Here is a 21,464-nt window from a genome sequence, read left to right on the forward strand (position 1 = left end):
AAAAGTATTTCGACCGTATTGGATAATGCGCCGGCGGTCACGGTCAACCGTTGGGCGATCGGAGTGTGCGTTTTTTGGGGCCGACCTTTTCTAACCCGTCCTTCCTCGGGGGAAGGCAGCATCGCTGCTTCCATAAATATGGACATGAGCCCGCCCGACCACCACGTCAAGGTGGCAGTTTTAGGTCGGGACGGTCCATCCTGGATGTTTATTCACAGGTGTACATCGCTGCACGTTTTTCAGCCACGTCAAGGTGGCAGTTTTAGGTCGGGACGGTCCATCCTGGATGTTTATTCACAGGTGTACATCGCTGCAGACGCGTTTTTCAGGGTATTCATGTGTCGTGGTGGCCTTTACACTCCGTGTATATATTTCCTTGTGAGAAATTTTACATCCGTCAATACACTGGCTAAGAACCATTTGGTAGAGTGCGTAGTGTTTTACGATGAATTCGCGATGGACACTGATGAAAGACAATCCTTTAACAAATATTTATAATTAAGCCAATGAAGAAGCCGCTGAACCAGACGCCGCAGTTAACCCCTCTAATTCTGTTTCAGAATACCAAATAATACAGACAACTGCAAATGACAGCATATCGGCAGTGGACTCAGGCAGCAGCAGCACCAGTGTTTTTGCCAGAAACCTCTTCGAGTTGAGCAGATGGCTATCCTACCGGTGAAAGAAAGAAGCCCTTCGGTGCGGAGTTATTTATTAGAAAATGTCAACTGACCGGTTACAGACTTTTGGACAGGGAAGCAAAACTCTCTTTTGCATCTTATTTACAAACACTGGACATCCACCTTCTCCTGAAGGCGACTTCTTGAACTTCCCTGGATATTCATTGACTCCAGTCATTTGATGCTCAAATCCAAGCAAATGTTACAAAGCGGCTCCACAAAGTCCGCAACAGATCTCTTCTTTTCGAGAGACGCAAAGAGAAATTCCACGAACAACACATACTACTGGCATGCCTCCCCATCAATAGTATCACCCTTACACCGTTATCGAACTGTTATGCTACTTTGACAACGACGGCACGCTCAAATATTTGTTAAGAAGAGACTGAAGTGGGTTGGGGCAAGGAAACTACTATTCTCTACTCTAATGCTGATTAGGAAACCGTTTTATGTAGTTCGGAACGTCCGCAACCTGGCCCATCCCATTATGCAAGGCCTTGGTGAGGCTGAATAGCCAAGCTTTCGTAAAGACTGTGTTCAGCCTTGTGATCAGCTACCATAAAGTTCACTCGAATCACCACCAGTCTAAACTTACCGATTAGGATAGTCTGTCGAATTTCATTATGTGGACGATTTATTGTTTTGTTTTGATCTGTCACACCTATAGTTTGGAATTCAGGTAGAACATTGGGAGAACCCGAAGATACATGAGAGTGTCTGATATTCGTGTTCGACTGTGACTTTATATCTGTCTACACAAAAACTAAATTCGACTGTCCTATTTTCTGATATGATCGTCTACACAGGCTTTCTCAATTAAGCTCCGAAAAATCAGCCTGAGAAACGGCCAGTTATGAATGTGGCTAAACTTTGGGAAGGGGGCGGCACACGAAGTGTTTCGTTAGGGTTGTGATTTCCGATCATCGATTGACGGTTTACCGAATCTATTTAATATTCATGGAGAGATACCGCAATGATCATGCATTCAGAGCTGAATCACTTCCGCGTATTGTTAACGATGCTTCGTCAGTCACTTCATGCACATTCGAACGTAGTTTACAAACTCCTGTTTTGTTATTCTATTCAGGCTTGTCGATTTGGTCGTGTTCTCCATTTGGAGACATTAATTACCTACGGCGCCGACATCAATAGTCAAACTTCCAAGAATGGAAATACTCCATTGCATATTTGTGCGTTTACGGGACAAGAAGCATGCGCCAGGCTGCTCCTATTTCGCGGAGCAGATAGAAAGCTACTCAACCGTGCCGGCCACACAGCTTATCAGCAAGCGGTTTTGTCCGAACATCAGGCTGTCGCGGACGAGATCAAGAACTTCCAGGACAAAGATGTTGGTAAGTAATTTGTGTTATCCATATTTCACCTTGATCGGAAGTGAACATTTCGTACGTTCAAGAAAAAATTGGTAAACACATGGTTCCGACTGTCCGTCTGCGCGACATTACCAAAAACTGACGAGTTCAAGATCGTTTGAAAACAATTTGTTTGTAGAAGAATAACATCCCATACTCTATCTGCTTCCGTTTGAATGTGTTCAAGAACATCCAAGAGAATAAATTTCAGCCTAGTGGCGTGTGAAGAAGGCATCGTTTTTTAAAGCCAATTATATCCTTACCCTGCAGTACGCAGCTGTTAGACAACCCGAAAAAACACGGGGTATGAGGTATTGCTAGGCTACTCAAGCCGAGGCGAAATCAATTCAAAGGCTGAATAGAACCCAGGACGTTCTCCCCATTAGTTCTGGGGTCATGTTTTGCCCAAAAATATAAGTGTGGTGGCCAGATGTGGATTTCATGGAAACCCTGTTATATGGATGGCTAACACTGAACTGAGACGCTTTCATACTATTTCCAAACCCTATTAGGGTTATTCTACTGTAACATGTTGCGAACATCGATCTCTGGCTTCTCGTGAACAGTTAGCTCCGTCTAGAAGTTTTACGATTCTGATTTGTCGTTATTCTCGGTGCCTTACTTGAGTGACTGTAAGGCAGCATCTATGTCAAGATTCGGCACTTCATATAACCCAACTTCTAGTATCTCTTGATGTATCTGTCACAGCTTCAGAAAACTGTTCCCAAATAGTTGAGCCTTTGGTATGAGTTGGGTTTAAAGGATGGGTGTTACTTGCAACCGTTTATCTAGCGTCAGAAGAAGGCCATTGCGTAAGCAATGTGTATTGTCCTAAATGCAACGCGTCGTGGTCACGCACTGTCACCTCTTCAAAACTGCGTTTTGTTCTCGGCAGCTTGACGGAGACAGAGTTGAAATAGCGCACCGTATCTTGAAAGGTGTGCACGACTCTTGACAAACATTGTTACAAAGCATTAGTGCAACAAAAAACTGGATACGATTGAAATATGCCTGCCCATCCAAAGATCTCCCGAGTTTTTCAAAAAGTCAGATGAAAATAAACCGCATTCTAAAAAGCGAAATAGATCAGATAGCAGGACAATAGGGGTAAGCTGTCAGTACCTGGTTAGATGGATTTTTTTTACAAGGGACGTGTATAAAATTGCAAAAACATGGTTTGTTCCCGTCCCATATTGGTTACTTCAGCCGGCTGAGATGACAAAATAGAACCACGCTTATAAATACTTGATACCCATGTGGGGTTTTCTGAAACGGGATTTACCGGATGTTCTTGGCAGATGGAATCTCATTTGGATGCTTTTGAGCGATCAACCCATTGTGCACAAATTGGAGGGTATTCGCCGCTCATTCATACGTTTCGCACTTTGCAACACGTGTTCCCCATTGATTATACTTCTCGAAATGAGTACCAAGTGTTTCCAGTGGTGTTCACTAGGTAATAGATGACTGCATGACCATAACAAGTTTTTATTGCATCATCATCTTCATCAAAGACAACATCATCAGTGTTGACACTGATGCTTTACTGCCGTACAACCATGAAGTTCGTCTACTTATATCTATAACCCTAGAGTGAAAATAAGAGAAAGAGTGGATGAAGGGGGGAACTAGTGCTGGCCTATGGCGAGCGTTCTTAGGTGCCTACACCGCCAAGTGCTCAATCAGACAGTCTGGAAATAACTGACAGCACGAACGCCGATGACATCGATTAGCCGCCATTTCTTGCATTGTCTCCAGTCAAGCACAGATGGGGTCACGGGGAGCCCATTCTGGGAGCCGTACAACACTGACAACCCAAACTCTTCGGAATCTCTTTCACGTTCTTCTGCCCAGTCATGCGTTATCCACCTCGCGGTCTTCGCCGGTTATCCAGCAAGATGGAAGCAAGACATTAGGCCGCCAGCCGTAGAATCGTAAGTAACTAAATTTGGTATACGTGCCCTGAGATTCGACTTTATATGAACGGTTGGTTGAAATCGTTTGCATTAAACTTCATTGTCGCACAATTACTGCCAGCAGATTATCTTGTCTCAGATGCACCGTCGATCGTCGGGTTGTTTTGCAATCCTGACACGCTCTAGGACTTTTTCCTATCCGAGTCTCGAATGGTTTTTTTTAAACATGGCTGGTTGAGGACTTTTTCCTATCCGAGTCTCGAATGGTTTTTTTTAAACAGTGGCTGGTTGATTAGGCAATCGGCAGCACACTAGTCAGTCAACTAGTACATCAGCATGTGCAACAGAATAAAAGCAGTCGCTCCAGGAAGGTAAACACTGCAGAAGTCTTGTAACCACTGGCTGTGAAATTCAAATATGTTCGACTACAAAACGTGCATCTGACTCCCACTCTTGAGTTTGTTTTTCGAGGGGGTGTTAGACATTTAATTTGAGGATAATCAATAAAATGCCGTGAGTTCACCCCTTAAAGATCGCAAAAGGAGCCCGGTCATATCAACCAAAAGGGGTCTTTATTTCCGCAATGGCAATCATAAACAGGCATACTGTTGCTGCAACTTTTGAAAGGAGTTCACCTAGCAGTTCCAGCCTATTTCTCGTTTAGCTACTGATGTCATTTCCGACTGCTCCACGAGCTTTGATGGAGTCAAAGGAACAATAAATCAACTATTGCCGTAAGATAAGTATCCTGGCACTTGCCCACTAGTCTCCTCTATATCCTCCATTATTTTAAGCCGGTATGAATGCACTACCATTTGATTATGTTTATATTGATCACGACTGAAAAATAACCGCTGCGTGCTACATCAGTCTGGATCGATCTTTGTATGACCCTTAGAACTCTTTGTTTTCACAATGTCGGTATCCGTTGATAAATTATCATGTAAACGGAGTGGATAATCGTGTACAAACATGTGTGCACTGTGAGATACTTGTCTATATGCCCGCGTAAGACGGAGACCAATGGAGAGAAAGGCTGGTTGAATATATGCGATCTAACGAAAATTACGCGATCGATTAATGGGAACTATCAGAGGAAACCGCTATTCATCTTTAGGGCAAACAGAGAAAGGCTTGCTCTCTAGGTCGAATGCCATTGGTTTTACATATACTTCATTCCATAGTAGATGCTGTCAGTGTGTTGGCAACGAGGTGCTTGGAAAGCGGTATTTGGTTGTGCGGTAGGTACTTTAATCGCGGAAAACATCCAGCATCGCCGACTCCGATATATCTATGGACAATTAAACCGAGACCAGCAAGCTCTCGTACCATAGTTTGCCCCAGGCTTGTTTTATCCGCTAATATGGATCCCATGAATCGGTGGCGACACCTGGATGGGCCCTCTAAAGAAACTACTTTGGAAACAAATTACTGGAAGGTAGTGATCTTTCTGTTAGCGAAGATCTCCCAAGTAAGATTACTTATGTTTGGTCTCACGGCATTTTTCTTAAACATTAAACTTTTTGGAATAAGCAACTCTAAACCCCAACAAATGCTTCGCTTTGTGTCCTCAAGATTCAAGAACCTGTCCAAAAAAACCCAGTCGTTTACCGGATCTTTCATATTATCGTTACATTTGTGAACAAGGGCAGTCGCATTACAGCTAAACATGTTTCAGTGGGGGTTGAGGACCTCACAGCGATTATTTTATCCTCACGGTATCATTTTCATTCACCCCGTCCGGCCAAACTGATCTCTCCTCAGAGCGTCCGAGGCATTCATAAGAAGTACAAGACAATTTACCAATGAGCCGCGGCTTTTTTAGAAGTGACACAACCCTCTTTGAGAAGATGACAAAGCACAGGACCTGTCACTGTTGTTTTCTGCACATTTCCTAACGAGATTTGTACAAATACCCAATCTTGTGTGGGCTTTCCTTAATGCTAAGATGTGGAATGGAATTTTTTCTGAAATTTTACAGATATCAGAGCGACGTTCTCCCAGAAATAGATGACTGGTAGGGGATTATAATCCGGAAGAAACAATCCTTTTGAAGCTTTCCAAATGATCAACTATTTTCGGCCAAAAGGAAAACACTTTTTGCTGGTGTTGCTGAAACACTGGTCGGCAAATATCAGATGCTGATATCTTTCAGTAACTCTGTTAGTCAACACTGAACTATAACCCCTCATCTATGGGAAACTCTGGTGGGACCGGTCAACATTGATTTTGTATGACGATAATTTGTGATCCACAACCACTCCGTGATTGAAACTTATGTAAAGACCGTTCAGTTTATTCAGCTACAAAGTGATACTGAATCTATCGGCCCTTTACGGGAAAGGGTTTGGCAACTCATAATTGTTACTGTGTCCATATTATTTGAAAAGTTTGTCTGTATGTTACAAGATAAAAGGGTAATCTAGTTTATCCCAACATGCCAGCAATATCCAAAAGGTAGACTGTGAACCAAAGATAAGTCAAACACCAAAAGCGGTTGCATTCCAGTTGAACCACATTCAACATAAGTCCTCGGCCTAGTTTATTTACAGGAAGTGGTTCCACAAACGACCTAAACCTATTGGTTTCATAAAGGAAACTACTCACAAGATTGCTGAAAACTCCTTGACAGCCGACGACCGGTTCCGCCCTTCTTGGGGCTCATCGGGTAGGCGCAGTCCTTTATGTCCTACTTGAACCCCCATTGCACTGATTTCGAGAAATACACTCATTTGCAAGTGAATTTGGTTTTCAAGAGAGACTCAACTGAATCTCTCGTTTATGATATTCTACAACCGAATGCGCTGCACATAGGCTGCCTCATGATTCAGTTGGCACGATATTCGAGATATTGCAGTATATTTTCATAAAGGAAACTTCTCACAAGGTTGCTGAAAACCAAATGATTTGCAAATGAGTGTATTTCTCGTAAACCTTATAGTCTTTCCTTCAACTTAGACTCTGCCCCACTTAACATATATGCTCGTCCCTGCGGACAACCAAAAGGCAAAGATAGGATGTGTACTTTTTCGTTGAATACAGGATTACTATGGTTTTTCCGCTTCGACGTTAAGTTTGGGCATATGTACTAGCAACAGCTATGAATTTGCTGGTTTGGGGAAGAACAAGTCATAGAAACCACACATTTTTCATTCCACATCTCGTTTAATGTTGGTATGATATTTATATGAAGAATATTCTCAGTTTTACCAATGTAGTGCAAGTGTATTGAACACGATGAGCCTCAGCTATACAACAAGGGTAGTTCCGGGTCAAGAGTAGCTATCTTTGCCTAATGGTTACTGTGATACGTCTTCAATGTTAAACGACGGTCGCGGAGGTCAATTCCTTCTTCACCACCTTCGTGTCAGGTCCTGATGCCTCTCCAGTCTTCATAAGGAAAAATCGGTTTCTATTTCAACACCATACTTCCAACTTTTCCTTGTTCTAGTCAAGTACGAGACGTTTAATGATGCTAACTTTCCATTTCCGTTGGTTCACCCAAAGTGCTAACATCAAGTGTTGAATTTTCACAAAAACTTGGCTTTGCCAAGCGTATCTGCACTTACTGGTTCATCGTTTGACTGTTTTTAGAAAGTCGGTGGGAGCCCATTTTGACATGCAATATTTACCTGCCCTTGTTATTTGCGTTTTTTAACGAGATGAGGCATGATTTATTGCCGATTTCTTTCTGCGACTGTTTTCTATGTCACATTTTCCCATAACTTTCAACCGGAATACTACGTGACCCGGTGTGCTTGATCATCAGACAGGGCAATGTGAGTCATTCTCTTGTCGGGTATCTTTGCCGGGTTTTCAAATACGGTCTAGCCCCACATGTACCGTGCACAAACGGACGAATTATAAATCTTTTTTCGGAACCCTAAAATTGAACATATATGGCATAAGTTAAACTAAGTGGAGTGTACATCCCCCACAAGTCTGTTAATCTGTTTTTCTTTTGAAAAACCGCGCAAAAGTGATATTTTTCTGAGGGAGTACCAACCCCTATAAATGTGTCACACGTGAAAAGGATTTTGTTTGGAAACACTGTATTGGAAATTCAAGATTGAAAGACTGACGAGTTGGTAGTTCAAAGTTAGGCAACAACAAACACAGTTGGTCGATGTCGCCAAATTTATGTTGTCGCACTCATAGCATGGCCATCCTCGTTATTTACGGTACTTACTAGAGTTCATTTATCTCTAGGCCACTCGGTGTCACATAGAAGTCTACGATATGATTACCTTACTACTATTCTTGACCGAGTATCCCAACCGTTACTGCAAACAAGGTCTACGATATTTGTCAACGCACATACGTTTAGGAAGAGGATTCTTTGAAGGAAGGGGAAGGAGCATTGTGTGAAATATTGCGGCTAATTTACACCATGACGTCATGGAACAAAATTAGCCTGCCCCCGAATACCGGATATTTAAATCAATAAGTTTGACGGTGTGACATTGTTTACTCGTATCTTCTGCTACGAACGGTATAGTTGTCAATTATATCAAGCTCTTATGTTCTATTTACGACCAATCAAACCCCAGCCATCCGACGTGATGCAGCTGGTCTTCAAGGTCAAACCGACTGTGCAGACGAACTTCACTTTCCTAAGTTTTTGACGAAGTGTTTCTCTGATATGGACTTAACATGTAACGTTTTCAATTTGCATAACGTACTCCAATCTCGAAATGGCTATAAAAAATAACCTTTGATGATTTAAAGTAATCTGTAACCAGTGAACTTACACAAAGGACTTAAGAACTCGTAGAAATTGTTTGAATTACTTATCCGTTTCAATCATTCGACTTAGGTGTGACTCAGTGAACACAATGCACACGTAATTAAGGTGAAGACTCAGGTGAAAGTGGTATATAAACAGACAAAACTGAGCAAATCGGATAGTTGCTAAGGCTCTAGAATAAATGACTCTTTGATCTGCGAAACTGGTGGTAGGGTCGACGACCTCCATGTCACACTCCTGTCGCGATAGAATTGCAATTACCTAAGCAATTACAAGTGTGAGGGTTTGTATCAAGCAAAAGGTGCATTTCCAGGCTGGCACAAATTTTAAAATGTATTCCGCTGCGACAAGAGATTCAGCTGGGTTCCAGGTGAATCTCCCGTCAAAGCCAAATTGGTTTTTCAAAATGCAAGTGAATGGAGTTCGCCAATTTCGTGCAATTCGTGTTCAAGTAACACAAATGGTTGATGGAGGCTCGATGCCTGATAAGCCCCTAGAAGAGTGAAACTGGTTGTGGGATACTGAAGAGTTTTTGACAATCTTATGAATGGTTTATATCCATTTTATGTCCCCAAATTTTACTTCTTTTTGAGCAATTAATGTGGACCTGTGATGGGTTTGCGCTTAGTGAGTCTAAACGTCTTGTATATATGAATTCGGGGGTCTTTCACTCTTCCTCGCTGCCGCGACAAAGTTATTTCCGCTGTGTGGTGATCACTTTGCAATTTACCGGCATGGCGGTTTACTCATGTAGTTCTACATTTTCCAGCTTCCTTGCTCACTTAATTTGTTTCACCGTGTCACCTAATCTGTTTGTTTTCTTGAAATAGTGGCGTGATTACGTGTTCTTCATGCTGCAACTTGCTCTACGTTGCAACGTGTGATGGCACCGCTGTGATCACATCTGTTGTCGAGAGGTGAATACGGCACTCCGTTATTCGTGATTCATCTGCAGCGAATGAAGCTGCAATCAAATTAGGAGCCATATAGTTAAGTTCGCAACACCGACTACTTTCTAAACAGGTCAGCTCTGAGGACTCATTTATGATTATTGGTATGACAATCACTTCTGACGAGTTACGCAGACAAACAAGACTATATTCTTATCTTTATATATATACACATATATATATATATAAATGTTCCCAGAGCGATATTAAGTGTTAGTTTTCGTACTACCAGAGCTGCTCACGGACCAGAGCAAGCCAGTAGCTTTTGTGTAGGCGAAGGAGTTTGAAACGATACAATAGGATGAGGTAAGCAGTCAGCAGGTGGAGCAGAAAAAACGAACGCATGTGACGAACCTGAATTGTCGTAAAGCCAAACGCTAGTTAGCAATGACCTTGACGTATGATGGTGGAATTTCATCAAGGGATCTGAGCTATTTTAAGTTTAGCAAATCAGTCAGTTGCAAGGACTGACCAACTGTGACCACTCTGTGATGGGTTCCACCCGACTTCGACTGTGACACTCCGCCGCAGTGGACTAACTCAGTCCAAGGAAAAGCTTGTCTATATCCCAAAAAATTCGACTTGCGGATTTTTTCGCCAATTTTGGATGAACAGCTACACTTGTCCCGTGAACTTAATTCACCATATACATGTTTCATATTTAAGACTCTAAGATAGTGGTTAATTATACGAAGAAGCCACTACAGGTGATGAATAACTCATGTTCACCTCAACCCATTAACTTTCCAAAGACTCGGTAGTACAACCTGAACAAACTTCATTACGGACTTTACTGCAGTTGCCTTAAAGTCTACCTAAAATGGAAGTGTTTCGCCTTGGAATAGTATTGGTCAACACAGTTTGGAAAGTGCATCTCAGCAACATCATTGGAAAGCCTAGGTGTTTTTAGGTACACCAAAATCAAACAGAATCTCTACTAATTGGGCTGTTGGTAACCCTTGAGAAACCACTGTATATGGACCAGGAAATTGAAAATGACATACGATAGCCTGACTAAACAATCCAATCAGTACTAGTCTAACAGAAATCCGGTGCAGCGTTCCTAAAATAGTCTGCTGACTATTCGCGCAGATGTTGAAACACCTCACTGCGACAGTTACCGACCATTTTATTGTCTGGCATGCGTGTGTGCATTCTGAGATGTCTTGATAAAATTATGAGCAGCAGAATACCAAAATTGGAAAACCCTTGAGCGCTTAATTCAGTCATTTTATCAAGGTACGACATAATCCTCTTCAATAATGGCTTAGTGGGGCGAAAAAAGACGAAAATATTTATTTCAACAGACTGGTAACAGAACGCCAAACATCGCAAAAATATGAACTTGTTTTGTTTGCATTGAACTGCCTGAAGACAATTCCCCTAACAAGACTAGTTCTTTAAAGCACTTTGGCAAACACGGCCACCGATTCGTGATTCACGAACAGTCTGTTGCCGAAGCGTGCTGTTGGCACACTATTGTGCAAAGCAGTCAGCCGTGAAAATTTCATCCTTTATATCGTTTGTAACTGCCAAACGCTTATTGTGTCTAATTTTTGGCATCGGATAACACGGAGTCCTCATGCACCTTGTGGACATTCAGTTCCTCATAATCTAATGTTGAATTCTATAGAATTGTCGCCTTGATTTTGACAGCATTGCATAACTTGGCCCTCACTAATAGGAACTCATGGGTTGCTATGGTAGATATATCCTTTGGATCCAAACAGCTTAGCAAAAGGCTATCTTAGGGGGGGGGGAAGTTAAAATCGTAAAATATGTTTCTTTTCACTCAAACGCGTGTCTCATTTAGATTCGTGTCTCCCAATTTGAACGTTCAATGTTTGCCAAGTTTATCATTTCCATTTCACATTTGCTTCATTTTACTTGTCTTGCTACTTGTACCCGTTTTGATCAAGGGATCAGTGACATAAAGAAAACTACTCACAAGGTTTCTGAAAACGTTTCGACGGCCCGCGACTGATTTCACCCTTTTTGCGTCACGTAGAACACAAAGTTGACAGAAACTGGGAGACTGCGTCCACATGATGAGCCTAAAGAAGGTCGAAACCGGTCGTGAGCTGTCGTGGAGTTTTCAGCAACCTTTATAAAAATATATGCTGCGATATCCCTGATATTGTGACCATTGTGCAACGCATTTAGTTGAGGAATATCATAATTAGAAATTCAGTTCAGTCTCTGGAAACCAAACTGATTTGCAAATGAGTGTACTTTTAGGAAGGCTTACTGACATCTCTGATCGTCTGAAGTCACCACCATCAGTATTTCGTGCAGAACTTGCTTAAGCCTGACAATGGGGAAGAACAAAATTGCTGGGATAAAAACTACTGGTCTTTGAGTCAAAAGACCGAACATTATTCCTTCAGTGTAGCACCATCTGTTTGATGGGACCATCGATTTTTTGTGGTCGCGAAGCAGCCATGAACGATGTTTGTTTATATTGCTTATGCAAACGACCGCCTGGTCACAAAGCGAACGCACCTTGCGATCGATTTGTTTGGCTTCACTCAGTCGAATATTATCATCCATAGATTACAGCTTTTATTCACGTATCTGCTACTTTGCGTATTGATTCTGCACTGTCCTTGCACACTATTGCGAATGTGATATTGGATCAGAAGAAATCATTTTTTATCACAGCTGCAATGCAGTATGCAATTAAAAGGGTTCTAGAATTATTCACACCGAAAGGGCTCTGAAACAGATTTCTTAGTCAGTAATCTGACAACACTACAACTCCGTTTGGTCACTTTGATTTGGGTGTAACAATGGTGGTCGTTGGCTTGTTCGCTGAGCTGAGCAATTTGCTTGCAAACGTTTCATCACCAATCGAGGTGACATCATCAGTGCTCAACAATCGGTGTAACAATCTTGTGCGGTGAAAGTCGTTTTTTAGTTCCCTGTATAGTTACGGTTCGATGCTTTCTGTCGCAACATGGCACTCTTCTAACATCAGTTAAGTCGCAGAAAGTGATCAAAACTGACTGACACCCTAATCGCGGTTTCTTCAAAGATGAGGGCAAGTAGCGAAGCATAGTCCATATTGTTAGAAGACACGTCTCTATAAAAATGCGTAATACAAACAGACGGCTTGCAAATTTTTGTCAACTCAATATGCACCCAATAATGAGAACAGCGTTACTCACTTATTCACGTTGCGGTGTTTTCTGTTGAAGGCAGGCAAGAGATGAAAATATACAAAGATCCTCCGCCCTAAGACGATCCGTGGGGTGAGGTTTGCATGCTGTGTTCGTGTCGCTCAGCTGTAGCACCCTTTCCATGCCTAACTGCCATGCCCCCGAAGGTTGTACGAGGGCTGGGATGCTGCCCAAGCCTAGACACGGGAAGTCGAGAGACAGAGATCGGATTCGAACCACGGACCATCCGGTCAGTAAATTTGCGGTCTGCTCACTTGGGCCGTCTCGCCCCTATGCTGTATTAATCAAATCATCAATCGGAATGAATGGACAGTCCATCGAATTCTAGGTTTCTGTTTCTTCAAAGACTTTTACTTATGTTTGACATTAAATTCTGAAATCTCAAATCATCGTTTGTTATCCTACACAGACATTTTCAGTGACATATGGCGTGCAAACGCTGTGATTTCTAATACTGCCTCAGACACGCTCCGCAAAATTTACACAATGCGGATTGACCCATTCAGCATGTTGCAGTGCATTGGATGCAGAATGGTCTGATATTTCGGCTGCTCTTTTGTGGTTAATCTCATTTGTCTTCACTTTGTTTACACAGTTACACCCGTTTTGAAGATTATGACGTTGATTAATGATACATTTCTCTATTGGATGATTTGCCCCCTAAATAACCTGTAGTAGAAAATATTACCCTCAGGCAAGAATCACTTTTTTGCTCGTCCGCATAATATCTTATACTCAAGGAAGCTTCACGTGTTAGGCATTTAACGAAACAGCAGTACCATATCTTTTTTCAATTGGTATAATATTTTAGGATAAAATAAATTCATTTTAACAGTTTCCATCAAGAACGTGTAGACCTCACATGATCATGGACACTAGATTCTTTGTCACATTTAACCTAATTTCGTTTGCTGGAGAGAGCTGACAATGACCAAGTTGCACCACAGTTTCTTTTACCAAAACACGTGCTTGGTTGTTTCGGAAGAGTTTGCAGTCCTATTGCATTTGTGAAACATCACATAAGACTGTGTTTGTTTCTTATTTTATCTTCGGGTTTTGTGACTGTTTACTATGCAAACCGTGCCGTCTGGCGCACTGCGTCCTCAGCACCGTTTCTTCCTGCACATATCATTTTTTGAAATGTATTCAGGCTCTCTTTTAATTGATTTCTCAAAATCATGCATTACAGAATACTGGTTTTCTCTTACAGGAAACTAGCTTTTCCGGTGTTTTTTTTTATTTTTTAACCTCGTGTCCAAGGATATTTATCGCGTGGTACTAAAGGTCCTGCCCGGTTATGTGGCTGTTGTCGCAGGTAACAGTGGCGTAAGATTTACATCAGACAGGCTGACGAGTGATGACGGTTAGCAGGAAGTATTCTTTGAAATATTTGAACGCGAGGCAGATTGTGACTAAAACAGAAACATTTTACGTCTGGATCACCAAAGAAATTCTAAGGGTATTGTTTTTTTACCTCGTGTTTCTTTAAACTTGGACATATTTAACTGCCAGATTGTCTAGACAACCAACAGCACGACCAAAGTAATGCTTATTAACGTTACCTTTTAGATTTCGGCCGGAAAACTTACAAAATACACTCGTTTCTCTCATATTTGTGCCGAAACAACAACGGACAACTTGTTCTTAAATGATATATTAAAGACTCTATCGTTGTTCTGTGGTACAGCAAGACGGACAGTCTTGTTCAACCGACTGAATCGTGTTTGAGATCACTGCAAATTTTTGTTACCAAAAATATACACTATTTCCGCAGTTTATGGAAGGACGCCAGTTATTCCAAGCACTACTTTACACCATTCTCTGTGTTACGTCTTTATAAGACAGGTAGCCAATTGTGATACCGAAGGTTTTTCGACTCACGGTGCTCTTTGTTTTCCTTATTATAGTTTTCGGCAAATCTCTTTCATCTCTGAGTCCTTTGGCTGTCATTTACTAGGCACAACTATGTTGCAGTGTATTCAGCGATGCGGGTGATTTAGACCTCACTGTCCCTCATCCAAACGAATTTATGGGTTAAAACTGATAATATGATTTCCACAATATAAGCCCCTTAAATAGACTTTCGCGTTTCCTGCCATTAATATTTCCAAGGGTCTTAATTAATGGCGGAAATAAAATTGAACAATGCCTCAGTATGTCCACATCTGCCTTGGGATTGTTTGAAGGTGTTCCAACATAAAATCACTCAACCCATCCAGTGTCCCGGTATTTTTTAAACATGAGCGATAAATTAGGAAATAGATAAGAGACAATATTTGGAGACTTCGTAGCGGCGAAAGCAAGGAGGGTGTGTAGTCAGAAAGTGAATGACTTATCTTTTATGCGCACATCCCTGGCTGCTTGCTCAGGACACTAGGGAAACTGTAGATGAGTAATAGTTCAGTCATCTGTGGGTAATGTATCAAACCTCAATCGCGTTTGCTTTCTGTTGACTGATACCCATAACCACATTTTGAAGCATTTAACGGCGATTACTTATGAGATTGTATCGTACTTTTAAACACTCATAAGTGTTGGCTGACCGGTAGGCTATTGAGCTGTTGGCCGTCCATAGCTTGCAAACGTTTCGTCATCACTGAAGTGCATGGCTGAGTGGATACCTCCCTCACTATTTCTTGCGTTTATATGGGTTTTAAAGATGACATGAGATCCACTGATGTGGATGTTATTTTGGAAGCCTCTTTCTTGCTGGGTAGCTTGATTTATGTTGCATTGTGCTCTGTAGGCGACTAATGCATCAACCAGCTACTTTCTGAGCATTATCTATTCTGTTCTGAATGATCACTTCGAACTTGCATTGCACTATGATCTGCCTTGCGTGGGCCTAATCAATTCTCATGAAGGTTTCTACTTTTAGTCGTGTTGTCCCTTTGTATTGATTGGTTTGTTCGCAATTTGTATTGTGTTGCAATCAGATCGTGGCCTGGCTGGTTCTGATCCACCGAAACCCAACAGTTTATTTATGATATCTCTTTGAGTGGCGACGAAATATTTACAAGTTGACTGTCAAGCATAGCACACGAATTAGCCGCTATAGAAATTACCAGGGCTATCACTATTTCAACAAATGTTCGACACACATGATAACGTTACATCCCCTACATCGCTTATATGTTGATCGGTTGGCCAACCTTTTTGGGGACGATTCTTTTCAAACCCTTCTGCGCTTGGAATTTCTTCATTGTCTTGCGTGCAAAAGTCCAGGTATATGAGACATTTTAGATTCATTGAGAGTCCTTTCTCCGTTCCTTGTATAAATATGATATCTAAAAGTATGGTTGTATCACTGTGTCGCTTAGCTTAAGGCTGTAACCCGGTACAATTCGGTTGTAAACTGATCAAGTTCCGGGATTGCTTTTCTGCTCCGGTTACAGCCAGTGGGCCAGGAGCTTTATCAACAAGACTCGTTTGTTTTGACTTGTTTTTCTAGTAGAATGTACTTGGATGAAGATCCGAAAACAGTTCTGATACGTATTCGTGATTTCAACATCCAATAAAACAGATTAATAGCATTGAAATGGACAATTTCAAGAAACTCAGTCAAATATAGGGTATGATTCGTCACATGTGACATTTGGTTAAATTACACGATACTGGTTTTTCTGCAGGGAAGAGTCTATTTTTGCGCCTGGTAAATAGTTAACAGACAAGCGCTACTGCCTACCTTCATCACACAATGCGCACACCCAAAGCCACTGAAAACCTATTGACAAGCATTGGGCAAGCACCGAGCTCTCACCTTCAAACGGTTTGCCAGGTGTGAGCGCACTCAAGCAAAAGATCTCCAAATACCTGATGAACCTTTCAATGATCGAACGACACTTGTTTGTGGAAGCCTCACAAAGGACATAGCGTATGGATGTGACGCAGTTAGTGGAGGCCTGTCCGGCTAGTGGGACGCCCTTTCTCATTCGTATGTTTTGGCCTCTTCTTTTAGACTTCTCACTTCACTGTACACCAAATTCGTGCCAATCTCCTCAAGCGACATAATTTAGCGTGATATTACCACAGACCTTGTGTTCTGTTTGCATTAAACTGCCTGAAATCATTTCCTCCAACAACAGTAGTTCTTTTAACCACTTTAGCAAAAACGGCCACCGATTCGTAATTCATAAGCATTCTGTTGCCAAAGTGTGCTGTGGGTACACTATTGTGAGAAGGATTCAGCCGTAAGAATTTCATTCTTCATATTTTTTTCAGATGCGAAGTGCTTATTGTGTCTTATTTTTAGCATCGGATAACACGGAGTCCTCATGCACCTCGTAGACATTCAGTTTCACGTGGTCTAATGCTGAATTTCATAAAATCGTTTAGTTGACTTTGGCAGCATTGCATAACGTGACCCTTACTAATGGGAATTCATCGTTATGTTAAATATGTCCTTAAGATCCAACAGCCTGGCAAAGGGCCATCTTAGAGGATGTGGGGAAAATTAAGACCATGAGATATGTTCGTTTTCACTCAAACGCGGTCTCATTTAGATTTGTGTTTGCCACGTTCATCATTTCCAATGTACGTCTGCTTTGTTTTAATTGTCTTGCTACTTGTACCCGTTTTGTTCAAGGGCTCAGTGACATGAAGAAAACTACTAACAAGTTTTCTGAAAACGTTTTGACAGCCCGCGATTGGTTTCGCCCTTCTTGGGTCACGCAGAAACTGGGAGAGTGTACCCACATGGTAAGCCCCAAGAAGGTCGAGACCGATTGTGAGCTGTCGAGGAGTTTTCAGCAGTTTTCATGAAAATATATTGCGATATCTCGAATATCGTACCAAATAAAACATGACGCTGCCTGTGTGCAGCACATGTATTTAATGAATGAATTTTCAAAAGCTAACAATGTTCTTTGATCACGACTGCTTTGGGGACATTAAGTGGCTAGACGGCATTGCAAATGTTATTGAAGCGCATCAAAAGCCCCCTGCGGATTCCATTTAGTTCTGGGCTTTCCATGTAAATATCCTGGCTAATTATACTATCCCAGGGTTATTTTTCTCCGTATTTGTACGGGACACTAATATTTTGGCAACCCAATACTTGTGCATAGTTCCTGTTTCACATCGACCAGCGTTTAATGTATCCGGGCCCACACATTTATCATCATTTACACGTTCATCACTACAACAGCTTACCCCAATTAATTTTCAGCATTGTCTGTTTTACTCGACCCAAAATGACAATGCGCAAATTTCCTTTGAACTTACAAGCTTGCTCCGACCGAACCAGTGCTGACAGAATAACTTATCTAGCCTCAACATAGGAGAGTAAACCAACGCAAAACAGGCGGTTCAGCAATTCAACTGTGGAACATTGAGGAAAATGCAGTAACAACAAAGTACTACATACATTAGGGACACAGCAACTTTTCGGGAATTTCCAAAGACGTATATCCCTTAGGACTATACTATCGTGATCGCAGTAAATGTAAACGTCAGTCAAATGATCAAGTGAGAAATTATTCATAGGTGGCACAATGCACTTTTCATATTGGGGAGACGAAACGATCAGTCATCCAGACAAATGTCTACCCCTCCCACCGATTTTCTGACGGCCAGCATAAGAAGAGAGCTTTCTATCTCTTTCTGAGTATTGTCAAGTTTGTTTATCCTCCATCGTGTTTTGTACGTTGTTTTTTTTAAATCTTTTGCTCCCCTGTTTCCTCCGATTCTCACTAGTTCCCGTCCGAGGCAATCCTAAACGCAATGAAAGGCGGCGATCCTCTTCGAGAATGTGTCTTCAGCAAAGATCTTCCAGTCTGGGCCGCTTGAGTGATTTTTCCAATGATGAAAGTGAACAAAACCCAGAAACTACACCTCACTCACTCATAGCGTCAAACGGTCACTTACCCCAATCCCTGGACAAAGCTCGCTCTGTTAACACGGCCTATAGTGCTAACCGGATGACGACCAGCGTCAGTGGATACTGTCTGGATTCAATGGCACTTGGACGACTTGACAATGCGGGAGACTACAGTCAGTTCCATTCAACGATGTTTTATTTGTTCTTTAGCTTAAAGGCATCACTAATTTTCATGTCAATCAATGTTCCTGCAGATGTTCCCTGAAATATCATAATGACACCTTATCCGCAAGGATACAGGACACGAACCAACCAGTCAGATTTTCGCGTTTGTGTGTGCCGAATCGTGAGGCTACCAATGTGACGTAAACCGTTCTTTGATGCCGTAGGACAGAATATAGAGTCTGGCATTGTATCGGCACAAAGTTCATGAGACACGTGAACTTAAACCTTCATTTATGCAACATATATAGCATTTGAAATACTTTCATGGACGAACCTTCCTTAGTAATTTGCAAAACATTGTCTGAATGGTCTCTACGGATTTTTGTTGCGTCTTTGTTTATTCCCATCTTAAAAAATAGTTCAATGGCTGAAAAACTGTGGCCGTGATTGAGCAACAGAGCACCAACTCACACCCTGCTTTGCAGAACCGGCCTAATTCTAAAGCAACTTGTCACCGTTCCACTGAGTCAGCCGGGTATAATGAGATTGCTTAGATTGTTGGGAAAGGTTTGCCACAGGGCACTTAATTCTAGCGCCTGGGAAACATTTTGGGCCATAATTACTGAAACACCGAAAAGATTTACGATGCACCACAACCTCGCTTATTTCCACTGTGTAGAAATGAAAGGAGCAACGCGCTCTGGCTAATTTTTATGGTTATTTCGCTTGTGATTTAGCCGAATGTACACGGCAACCAAATTTACACAGTATCGATCCTACGCACTTGTCGCGCACTTATTTCGGTCTCCAATGGTAACCAATAAATTGTTATGCCTTTCCAACAAAGCGAATATTCTTTGACGACCGTTTCAAAAACTGTTGATTCTGTTCTGAACTTTCCAATTCCATCCGAAAATACCGAAACTTCAAACCTACACATTAAACACACTTGGAATTAAGCTGTAAGAAACCAGAAAAGCTATCGACAAGCGGTTTACCGGAGAACTATTTCCCTCATCTAAAGACTCTCTCGTTGGGTTTGTTTCAGACTTAGCAATGCCTCTAAGGGATTAAATTTTTATCCCTCTTCATCTACGGTTTAACCTCACATCACTTACGATTAAATCACAAAACCTGGTTTAATTTGCAGTCTATCGAATACCTCGAACATCAAATGTTAGCCTCTGGTTTATTGTGCTGACTAAGCGCGGCATAATGTTTTTACAGAGTTTGGAAATGCTTTCATCCATCTTCAGAGTCCCACTTCCTCTTGGACAGGTTTATTTGCAAGCAAGCCCAATCACAGTGCCTCTCTCTGCTCTCTACAAAAGCCAGTTATATTGGCAAAGTAGCTAGTGTTAGCTGGTAGTGATAATCGACTTGTCTTGAGGCTTACGTACACCTCACCATGACAGGTGTAACTTCCGCAAGGTGTCCAAGCGAAAGCTACAAGGTTGTCATATTGGCCTGTCACCGTTTTTTATTCACTGTCAATAGAAGCTCTACTTTGACGGGCGTACTAGCTGATGTGTAAACGGTTTTATATCTACGGTAGGCAATATGTGAAATGTCTCGTAATAATTGGTCCCCACGTCTAAAGTCACTTATGCCGGCATAGGATCTCTTATTAATGTTGCATCGCACAAATGATGAATGGCACCATGACCTACTTTTTGTTTCGGGTATAAAGCTCGGGAATTCCGAACACAAGTGCTAAGAAAATTCGACTTCGACATCGATAATACAACTCCAAAAACCATACATTTACTAGCTCTTCAGAATCACGGAAGCACAAAATGGATTACGCTAAGAAACACATACCGGAACGTGAGTCGAAATTACTGAAACGCAAATCACTAATACCGAGAAATTCCAAAAGTTAGGTTGTGCATCCTTGACTATGGGGTTCCCTTAGTCTATGGATATTTTCTTATTTGGTGTGCTATCAGTGAACGGAACGTATACAGCGAAGGTTATACGCGATATAATAAATATTGTCCGTTTGGTATCTTATTCGATTTCAAGTCTCCTTGTAGAAAGGTGGGCGTACTGAAATTTACGTTGTCTCAAGAAACAAGTGAACTCGGTCTACTTCAGGATGAATTAGTCCGTTGATTCAATAAACCTTGCATATTTATCCGCAATACCAATTTTCTCATGGTTTGTACCATCTTCCTATGGCACACCAAAATATTCGTTCAGGAGAGGACTGAGTCGTTTCAGTGCAGCTGAAAGTGAGGTGATAACTTGCGGTGGCAGTCTGTGAAAGTATGATTCGCAATTGGGTCGGAAATGTAACTAATGAATCTCCCTTGGATTGGTCCAACCTGCAGCGTGTGGTTTGTTTAGGTGTAAACTGCTCTCGTGACGTTTTTATTCCGGTTATCTTGAAAACGGTGAATGGTGGTCATTACTTAAACCATACTCAGTCACTGAACTTAAAAGACCTGGTTCAATATGCAAATTCTAATATTTCTACTACCCGCCAAGTATGGCAGTAGATATCCCTTTCCGGTGCTTTATTTCCCTTTGAGTCGATGTATGCTGTGACTCTGAGATACATATAGAAGACTTCCACTAAGTCATACACCACAGAATGCTTTGAAGAAACGCGGATACTCCGCACTTCACTCTGCGGG

General features: G+C 41.7%; 1 protein-coding gene across 1 annotated transcript in view; it reads left to right on the forward strand.

Moving 5' to 3' along the window:
• The window catches only part of T265_08424 (hypothetical protein), a gene marked incomplete at both ends in the record, with an annotated part of 96,997 nt that overhangs the window by 46,434 nt on the left and 29,099 nt on the right, over positions 1–21,464 (forward strand). The window contains 2 exons of the mRNA XM_009174223.1: positions 1,768–2,032; positions 18,537–18,833. Coding sequence (XP_009172487.1) covers positions 1,768–2,032; positions 18,537–18,833 — 562 coding nt within the window. The remainder of the gene's footprint in view (positions 1–1,767; positions 2,033–18,536; positions 18,834–21,464) is intronic.

This window comes from Opisthorchis viverrini, assembly GCF_000715545.1.
Source record: "Opisthorchis viverrini unplaced genomic scaffold opera_v5_220, whole genome shotgun sequence".
Taxonomy (NCBI): Eukaryota; Metazoa; Platyhelminthes; class Trematoda; order Opisthorchiida; family Opisthorchiidae; genus Opisthorchis; species Opisthorchis viverrini.